Source organism: Labrus bergylta, chromosome 14, assembly GCF_963930695.1.
Source record: "Labrus bergylta chromosome 14, fLabBer1.1, whole genome shotgun sequence".
Taxonomy (NCBI): domain Eukaryota; kingdom Metazoa; phylum Chordata; class Actinopteri; order Labriformes; family Labridae; genus Labrus; species Labrus bergylta.
In genome coordinates this window covers 13,917,331-13,943,578 of record NC_089208.1, presented here as the reverse complement: position 1 = coordinate 13,943,578, position 26,248 = coordinate 13,917,331, and the positions used below count along the sequence as shown (strand labels likewise).

The 26,248-nt window shown below is 41.3% G+C and overlaps 1 protein-coding gene across 2 annotated transcripts in view; it reads right to left on the bottom strand.

Annotated features, from left to right (window-relative positions):
* cpeb4b (cytoplasmic polyadenylation element binding protein 4b) overlaps positions 1 to 26,031 on the bottom strand; it is a 30,945-nt gene extending 4,914 nt beyond the window's left edge. Inside the window, exons 1-10 of one of the 2 annotated variants that reach the window (XM_020651109.3) lie at positions 25,529 to 26,031; positions 23,409 to 24,640; positions 13,677 to 13,767; positions 8,603 to 8,653; positions 5,131 to 5,154; positions 3,755 to 3,925; positions 3,477 to 3,566; positions 2,918 to 3,036; positions 2,628 to 2,742; positions 1,475 to 1,656 (exon numbers count right to left, since the gene is read on the bottom strand). In XM_020651109.3, the coding sequence (XP_020506765.2) occupies positions 1,475 to 1,656; positions 2,628 to 2,742; positions 2,918 to 3,036; positions 3,477 to 3,566; positions 3,755 to 3,925; positions 5,131 to 5,154; positions 8,603 to 8,653; positions 13,677 to 13,767; positions 23,409 to 24,593 (2,028 nt within the window). In that variant the 5' untranslated portion in view covers positions 24,594 to 24,640; positions 25,529 to 26,031. The remainder of the gene's footprint in view (positions 1 to 1,474; positions 1,657 to 2,627; positions 2,743 to 2,917; positions 3,037 to 3,476; positions 3,567 to 3,754; positions 3,926 to 5,130; positions 5,155 to 8,602; positions 8,654 to 13,676; positions 13,768 to 23,408; positions 24,641 to 25,528) is intronic. The other variant, XM_020651110.3, reaches the window with a different exon arrangement.
* Between the last annotated feature and the right edge of the window lie 217 nt (positions 26,032 to 26,248).

Here is a 26,248-nt window from a genome sequence, read left to right as displayed (position 1 = left end):
GAAGTTGCAGGAATCACATCCTTCTTTCATACACTTTATGGTCTACAGTTATTAAGCTGTACCTTTAGTTTCTTCTTTTAGTGGCAGAGATTGTTAATCTTGTTTAATGTTACCGTTTCTTCATTCTATCCAGGATATCAGCCTCTCTTTATTGTTCACTCCTCAAACACCAAATCAGAGCTTTATTCAGTCGAGCTTTTGTTTCACATTTAATAATTCAACTTGTCAAACATGGAATGGCTCCTATTGCAGCCACAGTAAATGCAATGTATTTATCACAGAAGTTTGCACTGACCATGAAAATGATTGACACGGCATACATAAAGATATCTTTTAAGTTTTGCACACTGCAGGGTGTGGGGGAAGGGGAAGGGACAGCCACAATGAGCTGTTAGCTGAAGATTTGCATGTTACTTCAAGTTTGTAGATTTCAAACTCCCTTTTCTGATTGTACTGAACTCCATTTACTGGCTTTTCCAACTGCTCAGTATGAGGGATTGTGCTATCAGCAAGTGAATGTCACGTAGGCACTCTTAGTCCACAAATATGCACCCCAATTATGCAAATGAGAAAGTAGCGTACTATTATTACAGCAATTTATAATATGATGGTGTCTCTTCACTTGATTTACTTTTTCACTCGTTTTTAAGTTGCAAATATGAATCAAGTGAGACTATTACAGGCCACTTTTAGCAGTTCAACTGTAATTCCTTAGCTGCTGACAACAGTCAATAAATCATGGATAGCTTCAGCTACAAAGTGTAGACAAACGACAAAAGTGTCAAGAGTGATTGTAGGAATATAAACTATGGTAACAAGAGAGATTTAGAATTCATTGTGGGCTAATGTTATATAGATGAATAGCACAAAACCCCAAAAAGTGGATCACTTCTACTGATCCAAAAAAAACCTCTCTGTAACCTTAACCGTGTTGTCCATAACTGACCCTGTCTGCTTTTATTGTTTCCATTGACTCCTCCAAAGTACTCTGCTCTGTAGAATTAAAGGTCAAATAAGAATTCAATAAACGAAAGATGACAAATGGAAGTGCTTGCTGTTTTTCTTTTTATCTAAGCGTTACTGTCTTTTTGATACGAGTGTTTTTAAGTCTAAATTGTGGTTACAGTCAATGTTAATAAGTAAGAAATCCTCCAAATGAAGCTTGGATGAGGACAAATGTTGCTATAATGACTGATATTCTATGTGGATGAACAAAGAGTTGAATTGTGCTTCCCTCCCACACATCCTCAACCTCTAAACACAAAATATCTGAATACAGTGCTACATTTTGCACTCATTAATTTAACCTAATAACACCTCCTTATTTCAGCACAACTCCGAAATGGGGGGGAAAGGGGAGGAGAGTGTGAGGGAAACAGAACAGGAAGTGAGGCAAGTGGAGACAAATGAAGAAAAAAGGGGACCCAGAGGGGAGGTCGAAAAAACACTGAGTTCTCTTTCTCTCCCTACTCACCCGTTTATCGATTTCTCCATGCTGCAGCTGTACAAAGCGAGCGCTGATAGCAGCAATGTAGCTCTGCTGATTAGAGAAGGCGACCCGCCCCGCTCCCTTGGGGTACTTCAGCTCAGGGTCTGTGTCGATGCCAGCGTAGCAAACCCCGCCGTACAAGCGGTCCATGATCATTGCCAGCTCCACTGCAAAAGGGGAAAAAATAACACATAGGTGAAGGAAATATTAAGAAATAACAAGTTTTAAGAACAGAAGTAAAAGACCTGAACACAGGGAAGAAAACATTTGATTGCATGAGAGAAGAAACAAGCTTAAAACATGAACTTGTGCCCATGTAGCCAATGAACACCAAGATGATGAGGGTTGTTGATCTGGGAGCTTAAAGCTGTACTCACTGATGAATTAAAGTTCACAGAGTTTGATAGGGTCAATCTGAGAGTAGGGTCAGCAGACGTTATACCAAAAACTTGATATACGGTTTATTGTGGTTTTCTTAACAGGCATTAACAAAGATGCAAATGAAGGTGAGATAACCCTGCACATTTACAATGCAGCTTTGAAAGCAAGACATAAAAAATGTCAAATTAAAACACAAGTTCAAGACCTGTTATTTTACATCCAAATGTTACAGAGGCTGATAAAACAGTTAATGCACCACAGGGACTTGTGACCTTGTTGATTACATTAAGAGCACTAAACACAGACACCACAGATGCAGTAAACATAACACTGAGATCAAGATAAAAAGGAATTTAATATGGGACACAAGAAGACAGAGCGCCATGGAGGCTTGTTCCTGACAAGGCCAGGGCAGGTCAAAGCAGATTTCACCAGCACAGTGTAGCTTTGAGCTCATCACACTAGCAAGCTAGAGCAGATCACATTGCTGTGTCTTCCAGAAATACGTTTTTTTTTTTTTTGTTTAATGCTGTCACTTCAAAGATTTTGAAGAAATGAGACCTAAAAGATGGCTGCTTAGTGTCTCTTGTTATTTATAATACCGCCATATGTAAAAATAAATACGATGAAAGGAGCACAGAAACAATTTAAGGCCTTGGATTAATGACAGAAAACAGTATGTATTTCAAATGTTAGTGCTGTTATTTAAAAAGACCCTGTTGTTAATCCTCCCGCTTAACATAGAAATAAAATATACCTGCACGGAGCGGACGAGGGACTCCTCCAACAAAGATGGTTTTCCTCGGGTCCAGAGGCTGAGAACCGTCCATCACAAAATCGCTGTCGTTCAGGTTCCATGGGCGGATCTGAACCTGTCACCCACAAAAAAAAACCAACAGGTTTCAGAAATAAAATTGCACCATGCACAATTTAAAACAAGCTTTTTTTGTGGGAGCATATTGGTGTGTGTGTGTGTGTGTGTGTGTGTGTGTGTGTGTGTGTGTGTGTGTGTGTGTGTGTGTGTGTGTGTGTAGTGTTCCTGCTGACCGGCTTGTCTTTGATGGTGGGGCTGGACACGCAGAGGTACAGCTTGCCGTCCTCCTCAATACAGGCATCGATCAAAGCCTGCACTGAGCTCTCATCCTGGAACAGCAGGAAGGCGTAGCCTACATAAAAAACAGAAGGGTTATTCATGCTGCTGGGGACACATACTGCTGACAAAAGAGCCGTGTTGAAATTTAGTGTGATGACCACTGTGACTGTATGTTTCATTACAACATTCTGCATTTCACAGCAGGAGGGCACACGCTTTTACAAATAGATGGAGAAACACATAAACAAGCCAGGCATGGTTTTAAAATTCTCCACAAAAAGTCTGTAAAGCAGACTGCACAGACACTCTTACATTAAAAGTGCACCAATACAAGGCAACAACTAAAACCATATTTGACATTTCTCTGAGAAAGACAGAGACATCAGAGTGAAACGTATCTTTTGATGTGATAAATTGGTTCAGGAATTGGTAATGACATAACATTTTTAAAAGGGCAATTCATTATCCTTAGCAGACCAGCAAACAATTATGAGAAAACATGATTTGACATACCTTTGGGTGGAAAATAGGACTTGCTCTCTGCTTTGTGAGGCCAGTCCACAAACAGGTGTCCAAACCGCCGGAAACTGGCTGTAATCTCGTCTGAAATTAAGCAGACACAATACACACTCAGTGGCGGTCCTTAGGCTTGTGTTGCAGGTGTAACTCTCTTAATGTGTCCTAGGGTATGCGTCCTTTCAATAAGGTCACACATCTTGAAAGTTTCAATCAATTAAAGGGCTAAATAGGCAACACAATTTAAGTCATTTGATGTGAGTAAACGGTTTTACCTTCATCTATGTCCGGGGGCAGGCCTCCCACAAAGACCTTGCGTGAGTAGCGTTCGACACGCTCACCGTTCTGGTGTGGGAAGCAGTGTGGAGAGCCGAGGCCTGCGAGGCCCTGATCGCTGCGCTCATCGTCAGGGAAACCATCCTCCATGGGGAAGAGAGAGGAGTGACCTGTGACAAAGGTAAGAGGAGGACGGCAGGAAAGGTTAATCTCAAGAGGAGAGAACCAGCAGTAAAGGTTGAGTTGGGGTCACCGTTGTCATAGTTACAGCACCAGTGCAGTAACAAAAACTGCACATTAGCACTTTTCACAGCATTGAATTATTCACCCGGTGATGGGCGGAAGCCAAAACATCTAAAAACACTTTCCACATCCTTCAGGTGAGTGACTATCATCTCATGCACATTACTTTGAATGCATTAAAATTTAAAGCCATGTTAGCAGGCACCTTTTACTGTTTATTTTAAATAAGGTGAAGAGATTATAACATTATAAAAAAATTAAGTGGTTATGAGTTAATTTTAGTTATGTAACCAAGAGTTGGTGCAGGATGATAGAAGATAGCACAGTAATGTATAAAGGACTTGGACAAACACATAAGAACAGACTCAACAATGTATACGGAAGACTGAAAAAGCATGCAGGTAAATAGTTTCACAGTGGACTGTACATCTTTGTGCAAGTGTGTTGTAGAGGTTAAGCCTTCTCTGGCCTACTCATGCTCCCTTACAAACCTGCCCTGAGCTGCTTTATAAAGATTTATGCAAGGGAGTAAGCCTGAGCTTACAGCATGTGCTCCGTGTGTGTGTGTGTGTGTGTGTGTGTGTGTGTGTGTGTGTGTGTGTGTGTGTGTGTGTGTGTGTCTTTATGTGTGGGGGTTAGCATGTGTGTGTCGTTCCGGCCATGTGCCTCGACATGTGTCCTTTCTTCTGTTGCAGTGAGTGTAAAACACAAACTACACTTTCTTTTTTTTTTTGCTTGTTAACTTTCAGCTAAAAGTAACACCAACAACTATTGTGTGACCTGACAATGTCACAATCTGTGTGTGAAAATGAGAAGAAGAAAAAAAACAAGCGAGGGTCAAGCAATACAAGAGAAACAAATAATTTAAAAAAAAATGAGAGATGCGTTACATCACTTGTAAGAGCTTTTAGCCAGGCTAAACACTCAAAACGATCATGCAGACAAACATGTCACTGTACGGACACGAACTGAAGAATCATTCAAAAACGTATGTGTGCATTCAATTAAACAACCAACGCCTCACAACTCCAAATCACGACGGCATGGCTTTACATCACAAAACATGAACAGCCCTACATAGTTTACTTTATGCTGGAAAAGTGACATCATATATCCGGGATTATATTTTTACCTCGTCTCCTGCTATAATTCCTGGCTGCATGTGGAATAAGCACAAACCAAAGAAGAGAGTGATTATAAAAGGAGCATAATACACTATAGGTGCCAGGTGGTTTATGGCAATAGAGAGATGATCCATTTTCTTCTACCCCACCCTCTACTTTATCTGTCAACTGTGTATTATAATCATTCTGATGAAATGCTGATTTTCCGCACTAAATACCTTTATCGGGATAATCTATTTTTCAAAGCTCTGTGCATAGGCTAAACAGTTGCGCAACTTCTCCACCTTAATCAGTTTGACTGAGAATACGATTGCCTGATTATGGCCCAGAATCATATCAAAGTGTCCAAGGACTGAACCTTGAGGCACACCATGGCTTATCAAGGATGATAAGATAATAAGATAGTCTACTTATAACGCTCAAACTTGTTTATAGCCCTTTCAGTTTGGTCTCACTGACAGAGAAATAATTCAATTCACCCTAAATAATACTATAATCGAAGCACTCCCAGTGGCAGTGGTTGTGTTACATTTGTTGTTGAGGAAGCACCAGTGTGACAACAAGGAGGGGAGAAAAAAAATCCTCCTTACATCATAAACCAAATGAAAGTGCCAGAAGCAATAACAGAGCAGTAAGTGTCTCTGGGAACGGCCAGCCATTTCACAACATGCGTTTTGCTCTCCCCAGTCATGCTTTAGACTAAAAAAACAAGTTGTATCCATGTCAGCGAGCTGTTACCGTTGCAACCTCCATTGTTAGCCAGGGTAAACACAGAAACAGTCCCGTGGCCAACAGACGCAGCATTGCCACCAATAAGGAGGATGTGTGCAAAGCTTTCTGGTTCTGTTTCACAAGTTGATAACTTTCAAACTTCTCTAGGTTTCTTCCGTCTTCTTCCCGTGTGACCATGGCAACCATAGAAAGTATATCCAGGAACTAATAGAGGTTACAATTCACTTTATAAAAGCACCTCAGCATGTTCTTAAAAACAGATAGCATAGAATCTAAGAGCACAAATTTAACCTTATGTATGTTTCGATGCTGCTTAAATTTTTTTTAGTTCAATTCATTTTTATTTAATTCAATTTAAATCATTCATTTAAAAAAGTTTGAATGCATCCCATGAGCAGATTGGCTAGTTGTAGGTTGGGAATGATTAGAATCTAATTTCTGCCTTAAAATATTTCTAATGTCTATCTAACAGCCCTCAATGCAGTTCACTGTCATGAACATGTGAACATAAGAAAAAGCTCTTTTTACTGATTTTGTTGAATGTGCTCTATGGGAAATAACGTTTCTTTGCTCAGAGGCGAGGTAAAAATGAGAACGGCACAGTGGAGAGATTGAAGCATCAACCCATCTAACATTGTAAGAGCACGGAGAGGGGATGAAGAAGCGGCCAGAACACACAAGCAATAATCCTCAGCTCCCTCAGTGGACTTTCCAACCCAGATGGACATTAACTCTGAGGGGGGGGGGGGGGGGGGGGTCAGAGAGAGCTAGAAAGATAGAAGAGAGAGAGGAAAACAGGAAAGCAGATTGGAAGAGAGCAGAGTGCTATAAAAAGATGTGTGTGTGTGTGTGTGTGTGTGTGTGTGTGTGTGTGTGTGAGAGAGAGAGAGAGAGGGAAAAATAGATTGGAAGAGACGGAGAAACAAGCTGATAAAAAGCCGTGTGGGGGTGAGAGAAAATGAGAGTGAGCGAGAGAGATCAGGAGAATGAGGAATGCAATCTGTGTACGCTTATGAGAGAGAGTGGGAGAGAGAGAGAGAGAGAGAGAGAGAGAGAGAGGTGGTGTGCAACCTCTGAATCCTGCCTATCCGCTGGCACCATCTGTCTCAGGGCTTGATGACAGATCCTGACCATGTGATCTAACCATGTGACCTAGCGATCTTGTAAATAAACTGCTGGCCTCTCCTGTTCTACATCCTGGTCCTAGACCACAACAAAACACTTACACACTGATAACAAGAATGACAGTATGCGAAGCCAAGGAGAGGTTGCTGAATATTAAACTGCTGTTGTGAAAACTGCAGCATGTGAAAAGGATGTGCCAGGTTCACTCATCCATTGCAATTTACGTAACACTCTTTTCTTCAGTGAAGTACCAAAGTATCTCTCATATCATTATCGATTACCGTATTTTCCGCACTATAAGGCGCACTTAAAAGCCTTTAATTTTCTCAAAAAACGACAGTGCGCCTTATAATCCGGAGCGCCTTATATATGGATCAATTGGTTAATTGGTTGATCCATACTGGTTGTACACGGCGCTCAGCGACACTGACTCGGATAATGACGAGAGGGAGCCGGGCATGTTGGATGCCGTACTCGCCCAACTGTTCAATTCGGACACTGAAGAAGAAGAATTCGAGGGATTCGTGGACGGGGAATGAACTGAAAAAGTGAGCTTTACGTGTTATACGTAACTCAACAATGTTGAGTTATGCACTAACGTTTGAATTAGCGGTATCAGACTGTGTTTCTTTTACGTGTTTACAACTGAACAAGGCTGGGAGATATTGTGAATATGCACATTAACGTTTGAACAACGTTGAGTTATTGTGAATGCACTAAAACATAGTTTTATACGTATTTATATTTATATATTCACAATATCTCCCAGCCTTGTTCAGTTGTAAACACGTTCTATTCTATGCGCCTTATAATCCGGAGCGCCCTATATATGAAAACAGTTCTAAAATAGGCCATTCATTGAAGGTGCGCCTTATAATCCGGTGCGCCTTATTGTACGGAAAATACGGTAAGTCACAGAAAATACAGCGAAAATTTACAGTATTTATTCATGGTATTTTCCACAAAAGGATGATTAAAGGAGTATATTTCAGGATACTTCCATGGCTGTCTATTAGGCTAACAGCTTGTCCTAACAGTGTCAGCGACAAAATCAGCTTGATTCTATTGTTTCTTATTGGAGTGTCCTAAGTGCCTGCGATCAACGCAGTGCGACGCCTCGCGCCGTGTTTTCCCGCATAGACTGACGAGGATCGAGGAAGGAAGGAGCTAAATCAACAAAAAAAAATGAACAATTTAACACAAGAAAGTTGTGTTGATCTAGGTTTAGCTTATATGAACTACGCTAACTTTCTGGTGTCAAAAACCACCATATCCTCTATACATCCACTCATCCCCTTAACACCCCTCTCTATATTCCTGTTTGTTTAAGACACTAGATGAATGGTGGTCAACAGAACTTCTTGTTGGTTGAAAACTACATTCAAAAAGGGGCAGAGTTGACATGGCAGCTATATTTTAAGTTACAAAAACAGAGGGGGGTACTGAGGGATGCAAAATGTTTTGGTTGAAGTCAAGTCCTGACAAGCAATGGTGCACAAGGATTTCAAGTCACTAAACACTCATGGTTATCTTGTGTGGCCCAACTTTGACCACCTGCAGTACTTCGTGGCAGCTCGTCAAAAACAGATTAAATAGACACAAAGCGTAGGTTGCTATACGTACCATTGAGGGGCAGAGGGTTGTCACCACCTTGATGTGGGAACCCCAAGCGACCTGCACAGGGGAGACACAGAACATAAGCATTTTATATTATGAGGGCTGCATATTTCTAAATGTTGACCACATACATGAACAAGAATCCAAAAGTTTTACATGTATTGCAAGTAACACCTGTCTTATTACAAATATAGTAAGGATGAAAAAATGTGTCCAATGTTATTTTGTTTACTTTATTATTTTAAATAACATCCCAAGCTTTGGTAGGAATGAAATCACCCTTGGAAAAAATCCTTCCCCCGCCCCCCCCATGGTGTTTCAGATGAACTTGCTGATCGCTGTTTAATCTTCATTTTGGTGTTAGACGCCCATTTTGAGATTTAACAGAAAACGTTCAGACAAGCACAGAAATGTAAACCACAAATACATTCAGATGTCTAGATAAACACACACTTTAAAAGGAATGGTACAAACACTATCAGTTTGTCATTCTGTCAAAGGATGTGACCATGATATCCTTAATTATCACTTCATGTGTAGAGATTCACTTTATATCAACAATTCTGTGGTTAATGTCGGACACATTCCAGACAAAAAGGACCAGCCTTTGGTTTGAAACTGTACTGGGCTTTGGGCAGAAGATCATACTAAACAGAGGGTGTATCAGAACAAATAGATAAAAACAGATATGAGCATACCGAGTATTTCTGCCACATCAATCTTATTAGAGAGTACATCTGTGGGACTCCAACCATCTCTCCCCCTCTCATCGACCTCCATTTCCGTATGTGTGCCTCCCTCTGTCTTTCTCTGAGCCTCGTATCATACATTTTACATTGAGCCATTTGCCAAGCCCGCCTTGCACGCACAACACACCCTCACACAAATGCATGTTATGATGCCAAACAAGCTTCAAAGTTATGCAAACCCGCTTGCTGCAGAAGGATAATGAGATGAAAGAGTTGAAATAGTACAACCATTGTTGTATGGGTAAGGACCGCCCTGTGATTGGTGCATTCCGATGCCTCGATCACATGGTATTGTGCTAGCCCCTCCCCAACACCTCGCCTATTGAGCCCAACAGTTCTTAGTTGATGTGGTGCATAAAACAGAATTAGGACTCCCTGAACACAGAAACAAGGATGGAAAAAAACTCCTGGCTTTCAGAATCTACAAAACTACACTATGCTAAAGCATTTTGTAATGTAGATTCTAATACTTTAAAGAAATGCATTAAAACTGTAGGTAAAACACTCAATTTAATTAAACTAAAATCAGAGATTCCAAGCAAAACCAGGTTACTTAACAGAGACGCTCGATACTCTTGGACTGCTTTGCAGAATTCAGCTTATCTCGCTCTGTAATTTGGCTTGGTATCATTCAGTGTGTGCTCATAGGTGCACCACCCAAAATCAAAGTACATCTGAGCACAAGCCATCACGTTGGGTTTTAAAAGTCTTTAATGGTCTCTGTGGAGCAAGTGTGCAGGCACGTCAGCACACCACATCCCTGTGTGTCTGCAGGCTTGTGTGTGCCCGCTCTGTGAACCTTATTTGCATGCTGCTGGCTGCCTACATATACAGAACATTAATGGTTAAGGCACAAGCATGCACAAGGACACACAAGGCATTGGTGGTGGTGTGTGTGTGTGTGTGTGTGCGTGTGCGTGTGTGTGTGTGGTGGCTGAACAGAGAGATCCTTTCTGTCAGTCAGGACAATGCTGGAAGCGATTCAAAGCCACTTTCTACAGTAGACATTTTGCCTCGCCTGTTCCCCGGCTTCATTGCTCTCACTTTGTCCAATATGTTCTGCTGGAGTAAGACATTTGTGCTTTCTGCTTATGTGTATCTAAACGTGCCTGTGTATGCAAGCTGTCTGTGGTAATTATATTTTTTGTGTACATGCATCAACATGTGTGACAGGGAGCAGGAGAGGGCAAGAGGCAGTGAGCCTGGAGAAGAGTTAGTACTTGAAGAAAATGTGCTGTAATTATGTCTCTATTTTTACTTTGCTTTAAGGGAAAAAGAGAGGAGTCACTTTAGTCACTGCTACACTTGGCACTGCACTGCACAAGTCTAGATCATTAGTGACAACTAAGAATAAATAAGAGTATTATTTCAAAGCAGGCCAACGGCTATAGGTTAAAAAAGAAGGAATTTTGCGATAGGATATGATGTATCAAGTGAAAGCAGTCAAAAGTGTATATGAACAAATCTTTAGGGGTGTGAGATGAATTGAAAAGATAGCAGATTAACATGGTTTAGCAAATAGAATCACCGCCAGATGCCTATCTTTCTTTGGCAAAGATAACTGTACTGTTACTGAAATGGACCGAGCTTCTACATAATTTAGGAAGTTGGGGTTAACATCACTTCTGCTTAATATCATGTCATTATAAATTCAAAACCCTTCATGGTTTGAATTGTAATAAAGCAGAAGATTTCAATTTACAATTTAGAAGAAAACGTGTTTGTTCGTCTGGTGCCCAGCTCTTGGATCCAACAGTCACAGGAGTCTGTGCCAGCATGGCTGGAGCTAAGACACCAAAATGTGCTTAATGAGGTAACCTTCCAGTCCTCCTCTCTTATTATTGAGGGAAGATTTACTAAAGCTTGACAGCAGAACATTAGATCACAGCTGGATGTGGCTGAGCCCAGTGGGTGTGAGGCTGAAATAAATATGAGGTGATAGTAGAGTGTCTGGAGCTCAGACTTTTCACCCTTCTTGTTATTCTAGTACTGAGACTAGTGTGTGTACGAGTGTGCACGTTTGTCCACGGGTTGTGTGTGTTCAACATGCTGCACCTAATTGCAGTTTGATTTCGATTTTTGCCACGGTAACATTTGAATTTTTTGGTCTGGGGACATACAGAGCAGGAAAGCTTGACAAATGTTGTCACTGCCATTTTGAAATCTTTTGTACTAACATTTACTCTCATACAGAAACCTAAGTCTATCAAATTCTTATGCTAGGCCCACAGAGACAGAGCGCAATTAAGTCCCACCCACACAGCAGGCTTAAACAATTCATGGCAAATTCTTGACTTGGTGTTGCATGAAGGTGCCTCCTCTTCATGTCTGCTTGGTTATGACAGACAGTTGCTGGGATGACTGTGGGATCCTGACAATCACTGAAATGGTCAGACAAACTGTAGAGTCGGATCGTTTAAACAAAACAAAAAAAATGTAAGAGAAGGCACTTTGACGTAGACTGACAAAAAGGAGTTAGTAAATGTACTTTCTCTTTGGAAGTAGGGTGCAAAAATAATCCTTAAAAACATGAAAAAACATTTTGGACACTTCTCGCTAACTTGCAGGCAGCCGACATTGACACCAACACACCAACATAAAACCAAATGTTGCAGCTTAACGCCAGCCAAGGATAAAAAAACAAACAAGAAAAAAACGGTAAATTACGGCATACATTTCAATGATAACTAATGTTAGAGAAGTTTGCCAAAACACGCAATTAAATATAATAAATAAAAACGAAATACTGAATTTTTCATTACAATTAAACATATTTTAACACCAACACTCATTTGTTCTTAAAGAACCCACCAGTTGAGAACCACTGGTCTAGATGAAGCCTTCTATAATGTAATAACAAATGTAGCTGATGACTTAAACTAGTCTGCAAACCAATCAAGCTTCAGCATTTTGTTTCAACAACGATCATTAAGAGGAATCCTTCTACGACTTATTCCCTTCAGACCAACGTCTTATAATGGCCACAGACCTTTTGTTAGCTTAGCACCCATGTCTATAAAAACTTAAGAGTTACAACCTCTTAAACAGTAAACAACACTGGATACCTGTTATATTCAATCACCCATTTCTCTGATACCACTGACTAATCATCATCCAGCCAATAACTGATATCTGCTTGTCACTATAGATAACAACAAGTGTCAGTTGAAATCACATTTCCATTTGATGACTCTTTTTTTTTAGCCAATTATGAGCTTCTACATCGTCAAGTTAAGATGCAGAATCTTTCCTTTTTTAACCAAAACCTATCAGATGACTATATCCTTATTATTTATGCTCACTCTGTTTAATTCAAATACAGGAAGCTAAAAAACAAACAAACTGAAAAACCTGTATCGTAAACACAATGCCTTTCAACAGCAACACAGTCGATATCCACCAAAGTGGTCAAAAATCAAAGCCACTCTCAAAAGGTTTGACAAAAAATGAACATTGAACTCTGTGTTGTTACTGTTTTTAGAAAATGGTAATCATCCTTCAAAATGGGACACTGCAGCTGCAATCATTATAAACTAATGATCGCCAACAGTAGGAGTCCTTCCCTCTCTCTCGTACAAATCTCTTCTTAAATACAAAGCCTAAGCTTCCATCAGCCTCATATTCTTCTCTCCGCATCTCTTGCTCAAAACGCCTTAGAAAAAGAGGTCAGACTTACTGCACCACACTTGGGCACACAACTTACAAGTGGAAAGAAGAGAGAAGGAAGAGGAAGAAGGGAGCTGTGCGCTGCCTGTGCTACACTCGCAAACCTTTCTCATAGTTTTAACAACAAAACAACGAAAGAAGACGCAGTGTCTGGTTGTCTGACCTGTGGGGGAAGTGAAACTCTGCTAAAAACTCAGGCGTTCAATTGAGGAAGAGTGTGTGAGAAGTTATGCTACTTCTTGCTATGGTATTGCAACATGAACATAATGATCACTTACTTGTGTTTGTTGTTAATTTATGAGAAAGTTAAATAATAATAGTTTCTTAGTTGCCAAACATTATGTAATCTATTATGAATGTTTCAGAAGTTTATTGGAAGCTTAATCATTCATTTAGAGCTTTCAGTTTACATTTTGAAACTTAAAATAAGTTGAAAATAACCATGAATAAATATTGTGTTAGCCACGTTCGCTCATCAAATAATAAGTGCGACCATTGTTAATAATTTTCTGATTATGAAGGGAAATAGACCAAGAAATGACTGCCCTGTCACATGTGTTTAAAAACACGATGAGAATCCCTGCTGTTAACAGATTGTCAATGAAAAGGACTGTACAGCTAGTTTTGCGTATGTCATGTTCTCGATGGACAGCTGGCGTTTTCACCTTTAAGGGTGTCCTGCTCGGCCCTCATGATGTCGATCAGGGAGCTCTCCAGCGTGTTCATGTTGAAGCTGTCAAATGATCTGGTGCGTTCCTAAAGAGAAAGGAGAGAAAGAAGAAGCAACATTTACTTTCTTGGAATTCTTTCAAAGTCATTGCAGTTGACGTGAGTGAAGGACCAAGGAGTCAGCAAGAGCAATTTAGATTTATCTATCTCAACAACACCAAAGCTGACAAAAGAGCACACACTGAAGAGGAAACTGTATTCTTAATAATTACGCAAGAAAAAATACTATTTCAAAGACTTGATAAGTCACTTCTTTTTTGTGAAAAAAATATATCACATTCCAACTTGCCTTTCCAAATGCAATGCCAGGGTATTGTGAGGATTAAAACGCATGATTGGTCTCCTTAATTTATACTGACATTGTTTGCATTTGCCCTAACAGATGGATTCACAAACACAACAAATAGGTCCAAGTTTGCATATAGATCCTAGAAGTTTCGTGTGATGAACAAATATATTCTGAAAACAGTAGTGGCAGAAAAAAAAAAAATCAGATTCTGCATTACCATTTCTTAAAAGTATTCCCTTTTGGGCACATATTTCTGTTCTGCATTTTAAACCTGGTAGTATTTTTGAATGGTCATGCATCACTCAGTTTCCCTTCAGATGGTAAATCTTGTCTGAAAAGCAATGCAAAATGAAGATTTCAGCATCACTGGAAGCTGTTGCGGTTAGCAGGGTGAAACTACAACGCTAGTTCCTCATATTTTCGACCACTGAAGCTACAGAGCAATCACAGATCAGTGGGTGGGAACTCACTCCCAGAATCGAAACTTAAACGTCCGTCATATTGCTTGGAAGCTATGCTAACAGGCTCTATGGAGAAAGCTGATAATGGCGAAAAAATATAAATATAGCGGTGAGACGGTGGCTGCTGACAGGCCGGTCTTGTGTTTTGGCTGTCCTTGTGACCGCCGCGACACAAGACCGGCCTGTCGGCACCAACCGTCTCAGTGCTATATTGCTGGCGGTGAGGACGAGGAGCCGGGGCCCTGGGGCGGACTGGTAGTGTCGGTGCTCTCACTGTTTGCCTATGGACACAGACATAGAGTCTGTTTTCTGCCAGGAATTTACAAGATCAATTCTGGAAGAAATCTCGGAATCAGTTGAGGAAATGGCAATGGAAATTATGTGTTGAAGTAAATATGTCTGTAAATGTTTTTATTACTATATTTCTTCTGCTATATTGTATATTCTGGAGAAACTTTAACGATCGAATTTCCCTCTGGGATGAAGAAAGTATTTCTGATTCTGAAATATTACATACTACGATTTGGTGTCTTTCATCCACATGAGCCAAAAAGACACTTTCTGCCTTTTCTCGGCCAAGAAGGCACCACCTTCAAAATGTATTTCACATTTCACGGGTGAAGTACCCTTTAATAAAGATAACCTCCCTCAGTCAGTGAGGCTGAGGGATGTCAACAATTAGATGAGCAGCAGAACCAAACAGAAGCTGAGCCAATTCTTAAGAGACAGCTTTGTCACCTACAAACAAGGGCATCTTTGGCATACCAACCATACTGGAAATGTCTGTATGCACTAACACACACACACCCATGCAAAGTACACAAAATATGTGCAGGCATCAAAACCATTTGCACATACACAAACACACACATATTCCAAGTGCCTTGCTGATAAGGCTTATGTTGTGACTCCACCTCAGCCAAACCAAATATGCAACATCTGACAACAACTTGGTAACAAACTGATAAGCTCCTTAAGCTTCCTTCTATCCAAAATAAACATTAAAGCAGACAAAAGCTACTGAAGTGAACCAGAGTATAAATTATATCAGTTGCTGATGAAGGTCACAACATCATGTGCTTGACACTGCCGCATTTCTTCCTTGGGTTTTTCCCCAACCTCTTCTCTGTCTCTTCAAATGCATGCCTCCTTAAAAGCAAAAAGTTTGCCTTTCCTCTTTCATGTGTCAGAGATCTCACAGTGCCAATGACTCTGCACAAGATGACTAAAATTTTCAGTCACGATTTTTTTAAACTGTCTGGTCACGACTGAAATAAACTTTTCTTCCTTTCTGCTTCATATCTTTGATGCCAACCACTAGTTCATTTTAAAGTACAGCAGTGGAAAAAAAAAAAACACATTGAAACACCGAAGCATCAATAGTAGAAACAATAATCTAAGTATTTGCACAGGTACTGTGAAAGCTATGCTCTTATAACTCACTGAGAAATATAGGCTTGTAATATCAATGCCAGCATACATCTCAGAGGCTCGTAGATTTAGACCTGAAATCATCATCTTAGAGTTGATTGAGCTTGACAGAATGCTGACAGACCAAGTTTTCAGACAATGTGATGACTCACAGCCTCACAACTTATTCTATTAACAAAGTTTAAAGCTAAAAGCTTCTTTTCCCAACGACATTGCCTATTTGTTCTTAATCTTGAAATAGAAACTCAACATCTTGCATTTTTAACTTTCAAAATTAGAGCCACATATCAGGAATTAGCCCAGCAGTAAGTATTTACCTAAGGAAATTGGCCCTCTTGGTTACTTATCAATGTGATGTAGTGAAGCATGTGCTGTTGTTTACTGGGTAAAGATATGGTAGTCAGCAGAAAGTATCTACATGAGCTCAGGTTCAGGTATGGTAGTTGTGAAAAGGACGTTGTGTTCACTACAGTGAATGAGTAAAGAACCTGCTTATGGACCATAACCCCGACATCTCACAACAATTCTCTACTGGTTAGCTGGTGAACCAGAATGAGCAAGGCTGAGGCCTATTAAATTAGCCTTTTATGCTACCAGACAACTCCAATGGGTAATTTTTGTAAATTATTAATTTCAGAGGCTCATTATTTAGGTTAAATATTTCTCTGGTATGTGACACAAACCCCCAAAATATATAAAAGGCACACTAGGAACATTACAAAAATATGACAAACTTCTGACAACTGGCTTGCTTAAAGTTACATCTACTAGTCTCGTGGATAAGGAAACATTAACACAGAATACTTAAGGCAGACAGTAAAGACAGAGGGAATTAATGGCCTGATTGTGGCTGACTTTAAAAAACATGTTTACGATACATTATTGAATTATTTATTCATGTGTTAAAGTCATAACACTTGGTAAGCCGTAGACCTAAAATGAAAGAAAGAAAAACATCGACAGTCCTGCTAGAAGAATACAGTATTGAATGAGCGGTTTCATCTCCAATTCAACTCTGCTCAAAAGTCTGAAAAGATTCCTGACTTCAACACACATGATCAGCTCTGCCCTCCACATGACTGATAATGGAAAGGCCTTGCACAAGAAGAATTACCCAACATGTCTGCAAGTAAATTGTAGTCACTCTTTGTCTTTCCAACAAATGCAAATATGCCTTACCTCTCATTCATCCACAAACCAGGTTACACCCTCACAAAAAAATACTGATGGCCAATGAAGGGACATCTGAAGGCAGAACCTCCTAGGGAAGAAAAGCTAATAGCGTGCCATATCATACAATGAACTCCAAAGGGGTCAAACGCTAAAGGGTTCAGAACAACATCGCTAGTCAGTGAACCACATGATCAAGGGTCAAAAAGGCTGGCGACTCACTTTTCCATCTACTGTCTGGTGTCTACAGTCGCTTTGAAAACTCAATACCTTCTTTTATTATCTGATCAGCCAAAGCGTGTGGTTGGATGTCTGCCACACTGGCTGATGAAACAGCCAAACTTCCCGGTTGTAGCCAACATTTTTGCCAACATTCTGGCTGGTGTAGATTTCCCACACTGACTGAAGGGTAGCACATACGACAACATAGATTACATGGTAAGAAGAACACACCCAGGGCACACGCTCTGCTTCAAAACAAATATCAACACAGGGATGTAGGCCAGACTATGTGGACTATTTTCTCATATCCGCCTCAGTATCTTATGTGGACTTTGGCTTTTGCTTCAGGATGAATAAACCAAACATTCGTAGACAGGTGAACAAGAAATAAGTGTAAGTCTGGTTACTGCAGGATGCATACATCACTAGTGAGTGTAGGAAAGTACCCAGACCTGGTTGAGAAGAAGTGCAATATTTCTGATGATACTGATGATGATGATACTTTCTGATGATGATATTGATAAGTGCAATATTTCTGATGATATTTCTGATGATTTCTGAAGATACATTAAGAAAGTTTATAGTATTTATTTAGTATACCATGATTCTTTACCAGAAGCTCAGAAATGACATACTTTCATTGGGTGTCATAATTCCTTATCATACCATTTCCTTGCTACGATTATGTTTTAGTCACTTTCACAGTGTTAACTAATCATATTGTTTCAGGAGAATAGGGATTCATTTTGTGGCTGTGATGGACTTTGTTATTGCGGACACGAGGAATGGACGGTGCTCTGCTGTTGCTAAGCGTTAGCCTGGAGAGTTGCAGACGGTTATTAATCATCAGATTCGTGCTTCCTCCTCTCTCTCAACAACTGGCCAGCTGACCAGAGAAGTACTCATCCCTGACAGATTGCAGGACACACACACGCGCACGTGCACACGCACACGCACACACACACGCAGCAAGCAAGACACACACAATTTACTGTGTAGTCCATGTCTGTGTATCTGTTAGCTTGCCCACCCTAACCCAAGGCCATAGGTATAAAGATAGCACACAGGGCTTGACACACTCCATTATTTGCAGGCAAGGTGAAATGCAGCCTAGTGCACCTGGATGAAGACAAAAATACAAAAACTATACATTTATGTGGTTAGAGCTAAAATATTAAACACACCCCTTTTTACTGTGATTGTCGATTGCCAGCATTATTGATTTATTTGCATTGAGCATCATGGGCTCTACCCAGCCTCGTTGCTATTTCAACAATTAGTTTAGAGCTGACCTACATGAACCAAACTTTGCTAGAAATGAACTCATACTAAACATGAAAAACTCACTTTAAAAGTAGGCAGCATGTGTGCACACGAGACAGTACACAAAACCAAAATTTCAGCCAAAATCTGAATACCGGTACATTAGATGTGTGGGGAAAAAATCTATATACTGCTATTCATTCATAGTCACTGCCTTACCTGGGGTCAGATTAAAGAAGATAGTAACCTGCAGATTCAGCCAAAGAAACCTAAACTCCAAGATAACTTTTATGATAACATTATTAGTGTGGGTGTTTCTAGTTATAACATAGACTTAAGGTGAAGTGAAGCATACACCCATTATTTCACAGAATGCCATGCGCTGTCCATGTTGTATTGAAAGAGAAGTGGTCAAGGTACAGTGGCCAGGATGTGCTAAACCAGTTGGGAGTTGTGATAAACAAGCTGATTTTTTTTTTTTTTTTTAAGAGTTGTGCCAATATGCTGGTTCACATTGAAGACAGTGGGTGCAGGAATGTTGACACTCGTGTCACAGGGGTGTGTTGCCATTCACGATAGACCTTTCTTCCAGTTAAGTCTGACATCACCTGCACCCTGACCGAAAATCACTGTCAATACCCAGTAGAACATTCAGAGAAAATGAGTTCAGTTTAGAAGGTCTGAGATTGATTTTATTGAAGGCCAGGCTGTGCACAGCTTGCTTATATTACATATCTCCAGTCAATACGACTCAGCCATAGCACAAGATTGATAAATAGTGTTATAGGGCATTTAAATAACCTAAAAAGCATTCACAAAATCAACCCTTTAGAGGCTTCATCTTGTGGATAGTAGTTAAGTTAAAAAAAGATCTGAAATAGCAAAACTGTCCAATATTTCTTGCACCATATGCATCAAAGCCTAAATAGGCTATAATCGTATGCACCACAAAGCAGATAGGGCAGCCTCCATCAGATTCTGATGATGTGTAGTGAAGTAAAGAATGATTAAATACAGCATGTGTGCTGTGAGTGATTAATTCAAACATTAATCTTCCATGTCAAATGGTCGTTGGGGACGGTGAAGGATTTTTGTGAAGGTAAAGAACACAAACATGAATGCACTATGAACTTTCAGGTTTTTACAGGGTAGAGATCATTTTCTTAATCCACCTTGCTATAAATGGTGGGAAATTTGCAGTTTTCGCCCGTATTTGATTTGTGCTTCTAATCACATGCTTGAGACAACAGGGAGAGAGGAAGCCCACAGCAGAGAGGGGAAGAGAGAAATGGCAGATGAAAGAAAAGGAGATGATGGAGAGAGGGAAAGCAAGTAGTGATGTAAGGCAGAGTCAAAGGAGAAGAAAGGAGGGCAGGAAAGGGAAGCAGGTTGAGCTTTTGATAGTTGTGATTATGTTTCTTCCTGGTCAATGTATTTCAAAGGCTTGCTATGACATTAAATACCCCATACTGTCAAAAACAGCTTATTACCAAGAGTTGGCTGAATGAAGTTTGTGTGTGTATGTGTGAATTTGGGGTGTAACAGGACTGACAGAGCTAGGGGGTTCCGGCAGTATTTGTATCGCTTCAGGATTAGACCCTTATTGTGAGCAATGAACTGGGCTAAATACAATATGACACCTCCACATAGACTCTGCTTTGTCTTCTTCCTTTGTTAAGACACATGTGCAGGAGACATAGGCCAGGGACTAATTAGGGCTCATGCACACATGGGTATGTGCACATGCACATACATGCACACACATGCACACACATGCACACAAGTGCTCTTTCAGAGCTTCTGTCAAGGGTGTAAGAAGGGCACAATGAGGCTGTATGAGCAGCAGAATTTTGCGCTTGCCAGCACTGCTCAGTCCCCTCATTAGTCTAAAAAACAATTCTCTCATTTAACACCAAAGTCACAAGGACCATGGGTAATTGCTGAAACCACAGGCTTATTGGCTAGGAGCTCACTGCCTCGACAAAAGACACTCACTGCATGCTTTCTTCTAAGTTTTCCAACTTACAGCTGAACAGAGGCAGAAGACTAACTTTAATAACACACCTTCATATAACAGCACTTGAAAGGCTGCAGTGTTTGTAAGCTACACAAACAGTGAGGGGTTAGTCGTAACCAACAGTTACCCAAGTAGCTTACGGAGACAATATCCTGTCCTGGCTCGCTCGCCTTCAGGCCCTGCAGGCTGCTGGCCAAATTTACCAATCCGAAACAGCCCAGTACACCTGACACAGCAGCAGGTGAGGAACGTCGAAATGAGGAAAAACATTTGCATGGGTTTTCTCAAGCTGCTCCCATTTCATCTCACAGTCCAAAGACATGAAACTTGAGTTTACTGGTAGATTTATATATTGCATGTACGTGTAAATGAGAGCATGACTAGTTATTTTTCCCACCTAATGTCCCCCTCTGACCAATTTCAAGATGGGATTGACTAGATCCTGCCAAAACTCCTCATAGAAAAGCTGGTATAGCTCTCAGATGGGTTGATGTGGGGACAAAAGTAGAGTGAAGAAAAATTACAGCTTTCTGGGTTTAAAAAGTACAGATTTGGGGTTTTAGGTTAGTTTGCTGACCACAGTATTAGCAGTTAATAGCAGTGTGCCTGGCCTGAGGCCCATCCCAAAATACTGCTGCTGCTGGATGCTCCATTTGGAGCAGACCCCCATGGTTCGGGCCGAACGTGATCCGCAGAAATGCAACTTTTCTCATTTTTATCTCACCGTGTCTGTGCCATACAGGTATCAGCTTGTGGTTACAGGTAACAGCTAGATCCACTAGATCCTAGTGCATTGCATGCCTGTGAGTGTTAGGGAACTCATCCACTGTCTCTTTTAGTATCGAGCTGTTTTAGATCACCTCACACACAAATTCATGGGAAGTCACTGCTCAGCTTTTTTTTTTAGGGTGGTCATTAGCATACATTAATCAATCTAGACCTAAAAAAACAACAACTATTTAATGGTCTATACTATAGTTACATTATCAGTCACACTCACATATGAACACATCACACACCCGGGCTAAGGCCATTCGGTGCCCATCCTCCATTTGCCTTTGCAGTATCGAGAGGGAAGCAGGACATTCTACTTCAGCTGATTAAACCACACAGAAGAGAACCATACTGCAGCTACATTAATGCCATCTAAAGCTTAATATTGAAGTCAGTAAGATCGCAGTTCAAAGAGAGATTCTATAATTTTGTGTTGCTCAGGAAGTGATCGATTTTTATTTACGGTAAGTAAGCTGCTTGGAAAAGTTGCTTTTACCATGTTACAATTCCACAATAAAAAGGATGAGGATTAGACCCTAGTGATTAACAACTGGCCTGATTTAAACCTGACCCCATGACCACAAACAATAATAATGTTGTTAGCTAATTTTAAACAGCTGTTCAGAGAGAAGCTTCACTGCTTATACAGCAAAACTACCCAAAGACATGTCCAGACTTGTCAGAACAACATACAGTTTGGCAAGTTTCACACTGTGACTCAGCAATTACATGTGAAAACAACCTCAAAAGTTATTCTAAGCATCACCTTTTAAATTTAAATTTGATTTAATCTGGATGCCTGGAGGAAATTAATACATTAGTAAACAAAACATCTTAGGCTTTCCCCATGGACGGGCATGGTGGTCTCTAAACCCAATTACTAACGCTGTTCACCTTTTGACAGACAGCTGAAACAACTAACGCAGCATTAAGACAAATTGTAAAACTTTCCATCCAAGATCATATAATAGCTGGTGGCAACCAAGTAAGATACATACAGATACAGAATTGACCATAAATTAATCTTTGAACCTTGTCCGAATGAAGAAGACAGAGGATATGTACTGTACAGGATTTAAAGAAACCTTTCATCCGGTCATCTGGCCAAAGAGGGTCAATAGCAACCTTTCTCTTTTTAACCCCCACCTCCTTGGAACAGCCGAAACAATCAATCACGAGACAGATCAATACAATTCATTTATCTCTGTGCTCCCTTTACCTTTGTCAATCAATCCTCTCAGCTGTTTTATACATGTGATAACACAATTATTTGAGTCATCTTTATCTTGAGTGGTCTTGACTATGAAAATTACACTTTGAATAGGCTGGCATTTAGAAAACCAGTTGCTAGGCTATGGCAGCCACGACCTGAGTGACAAATCAGTAATCCTAAAAATCATTAGGCATTAGACCTGTGCCATAAATTCACTGTATTAACTCAATTTTTTCTTCTTTGCTTCTGGCCAGTATGAAATAAAGCCTGTGATTGATGAATCTCGATTTTTACTTTATTCACATCTTAGCCTCTGTCAATCTGAATACCTTCCCCACGATCTTACTCATTGCACCCTCTCTTCTATTCATTCGTATCTAACCAGCCTCTCCCATTTTTTCTCTCCATCCATGATGCCTTCCCCACTCCCCAAAACCCCCCCCACCCAGCTTGTATATGAGGCACACCGTTGCAGTGACAGAGCCACATTAGTCATCATCGGGGACATACAGCTGTGGAAGTACTGAGCCGGACTGATTTCTAAGCTAACGTAGTGACAAATGCAACATGTAAATCCTTGCCCTTCCCCCACTTCTAAAAATAGAAACGATACCACATACTGTAATAAAATTAACAGCTCACATAAATGACACCCTGACGTTCAATTATTCAGGCAGCAAGCGGCCACTGCGGGACAATCTCAAAAAAGCAAGAACACACTGAGTGCACACAGGGGAAAAAAAACATAGTATGTTAAGTTTATATAAAAGGGATGGGGAGCTGGAATTAATGATAAATCATACAATTAATTATCAAAAATAGACCTACCTGAAAGGGGAAGATGTTATCACTGCGGCCGACTCCATCATCCATCCAGGATTTGGGGTTGAAGCCCGCGGGACTATTGCGAGGGTACTTCTGGGATGCCACGTGGTTGTTGGGGAAGGTCTTCTTCAACGGAGAGATAGAGTTGATGGGAGTCATCCCACCGTTCAGCCCACGGCGATAATCTCTGCCCTGAGATCCTCCCCAGCCGCCACCACCACTACCATAGCCTCCTCCGGGACTCCAGGAGGTGGAGGAGCCAGGGGAGGGAGAGGGGCTCTGGTAGCTGGCTGGACCCCAGGGGGACGGGGGCTTGTTCAGGCTGTTGGACAAATGGGGCAACTGGCTGAAAGCAGGATTCCTGTGCGGGAAGGGCGGCGGAGGATGTGGGGAGGCAGGGGAGCGACGATGCTGCTGGTGTTGGTTGTGGGGGTGTTGGAAGTGGGGGTGTGGTGGGGGAGCAGGGTGGTGTTGGGACAAGGCTGCTGCGGGTCCAATCTGGGGGGAGAAGTTCCCACCAAATCCTGGACTGACATGGTGCGAGAAGTTCTGGAACAGCAGGGGCCCGTTGTTGGCAGAGGCGGGGTTAAAGAAGCTGACGTCCTCATTGATGATAGTTGACGGTGCCGGCGGGATGGCAGCTGACCAGTTGTTGAAGCCAGTAAGTGATGACGAGGTTGTACTGGACTGGACCTGACCAGATCCCCCAAGACCAGAGGTCTCCTGGTAATCAAAGCCAGTCAAGACAGGAGACTCAAGACGTAGCTGCTTCTCCTTTCCATTACTTCCTTCAGAGACGCCACTGTCTGTCTTGACTTCCTCTGACCGGGCTTTTTCCAGTTCTGAAATGATCCCAACACCACTCCCACCCTCCTGGTGACTCCCGGGGGACAACTGCTGCTTTTCTTGCGTTTCTTGCATTTCCTGTTGCTGCGCTTTAGGCTTCTCTGAGCCCCCCAGGATTTCGTCTTGCGCGCTGTTGTGGGTGGCCGAGGCAGGGAAGAGCCAGGGAGAGCCTCCCGTCGTGCCATTCCCCGCGGCTGTGGTGCTGTTTATGAAAGCAGCGGGGCTCTGCGACACATTTTGGTGGTGGTGTGGGGGCTGCAGATGCGGGTGGATTCGGACCGGGAATGCAGACTTGTTGCCAGTGTTGTTTTGAACTAGGACTCCAAACCCGTAATCCCCCATTTGTTTTCTCCCCCCACACACAAATGCTATCCCGTGATCGTTTGGTCCTATTGAGAGAAGAGCACAGGATGGCATGCACTGAGTTAGCATTCAGCCCCTCTTTTTAGACTACAGATCAAAGGATTTAGAAACAACTAGGTGATGGGCATTGCTTTTCTGACATAATGAGGTTTTTTTTCAACTAACCCTTCTTAACTGCCTCATAGAATTCCTGGACATATAATTGTTACACAATATGAATGAACTTGTTCTTGCACTGAATTATCAATCCTCATTACTCTGGGCTGTAGAAAGAAAAAAAAAAAAGCCAACAGAGTTAACGTTACATCTTTATCTAATTATAACCCCGTGACGTCGGCAGCTTGTAAAAGCTACAGCTGAGCTGCTGGCAGACACCGACACAGATATACTGCTGCATCCAGCCGACACATTATGCACATTTTACTGACGCTTTTCCTCGCGCAAACCAAAGTGACAAGACGACTGAACACAAACAGGATAATCGTAAAGAAAACAAAAGTGGCGTTAAATGTTGAATGAACGTTGAAAACAATTAACAGATAAAGCGACGTAGCGTTCAGGAGAAAACACCTCGACCTTGTTTGACAGCTGTCAGGAGTCAAACGAGAGTACAACCTCAAAAAAAATGATCATATAAAAGTCGAACACTGCTTTGTTAAGGCTGAAATACATTAAATGGATAATTCCACACGCAATTGTTTCGTTTTTATTTGTTTCACCGTGTCGACAGTCGACAATCAAAGCTGGGGTTTTTTTTTTTTTCTTAAATCAACTCGACGTGTTAGCTGACCGAGCTAACGTTTTCCCAACCGTGGGGCTAACGTTAGCTGCTAAGCGTTAGCCCCACGGATGCTAGCTGGCTTGGCTGGAAAACCCGGCGAATTAAAAAAAAAATAATAATAATTTCTAATCACCTTCTGATCACCACCTTCGACCCTCGGCGAAGTCTTTGTCGAGATCCGTCCCTCGGGTTGAGAAAAAGGTAGTGTCCTTGAGAAAGTCAGGGCAAAAAAAGCTTTTTTTTTTCCTGATATCTGACTCGAACAGTGCAGTCGGTCAGCTCTTTTTTTTTTCTCTCTCTCTCTCTCTCTCTCTCTTCTCCTGACGTGTCCTGCCTGCTCAATGACACAGCTCCTCTATCTGCTGCCTCTAATCTGGACTAAAAATGATCACACAGCTTTGTTAACGTGGCAGTGTGTTAGATATATTCGGCCGCGGTTCTTTTCCCAGAAACCCTTACTCGATTGGTTTCATTGTTCGTTTGATTTCAGTATATTTTCTCGCTAACTAATTTTTTTTCTTCTTTTTTTTTTCCTACAGAGCCAGCCTATTCCTGTATGTGCTTCTTGGCTGCCCCTCTCTCCTGGAACCGACCGTGGCCGAATGACAGCGAGAGATCAGCCGAGACACACTTCCGCTTTTAGCACCGCCCCTCTGTAACAGTGGCCACGCCCCCTGTGAGCCACACCTCGGTACAAGATTGGCCGAGCGGGCCGGCAACCTAGCCCCCTTTTTCTACAACACTTCTCGTCCATGCACCAATAATACAAACATGTCATCCGTGAGTACTGCCCACTGAGGTCAGTAATGATTAAAAAAAAAAAAAAAGAAAAAAAAAAAAAAAAGATCCTCCC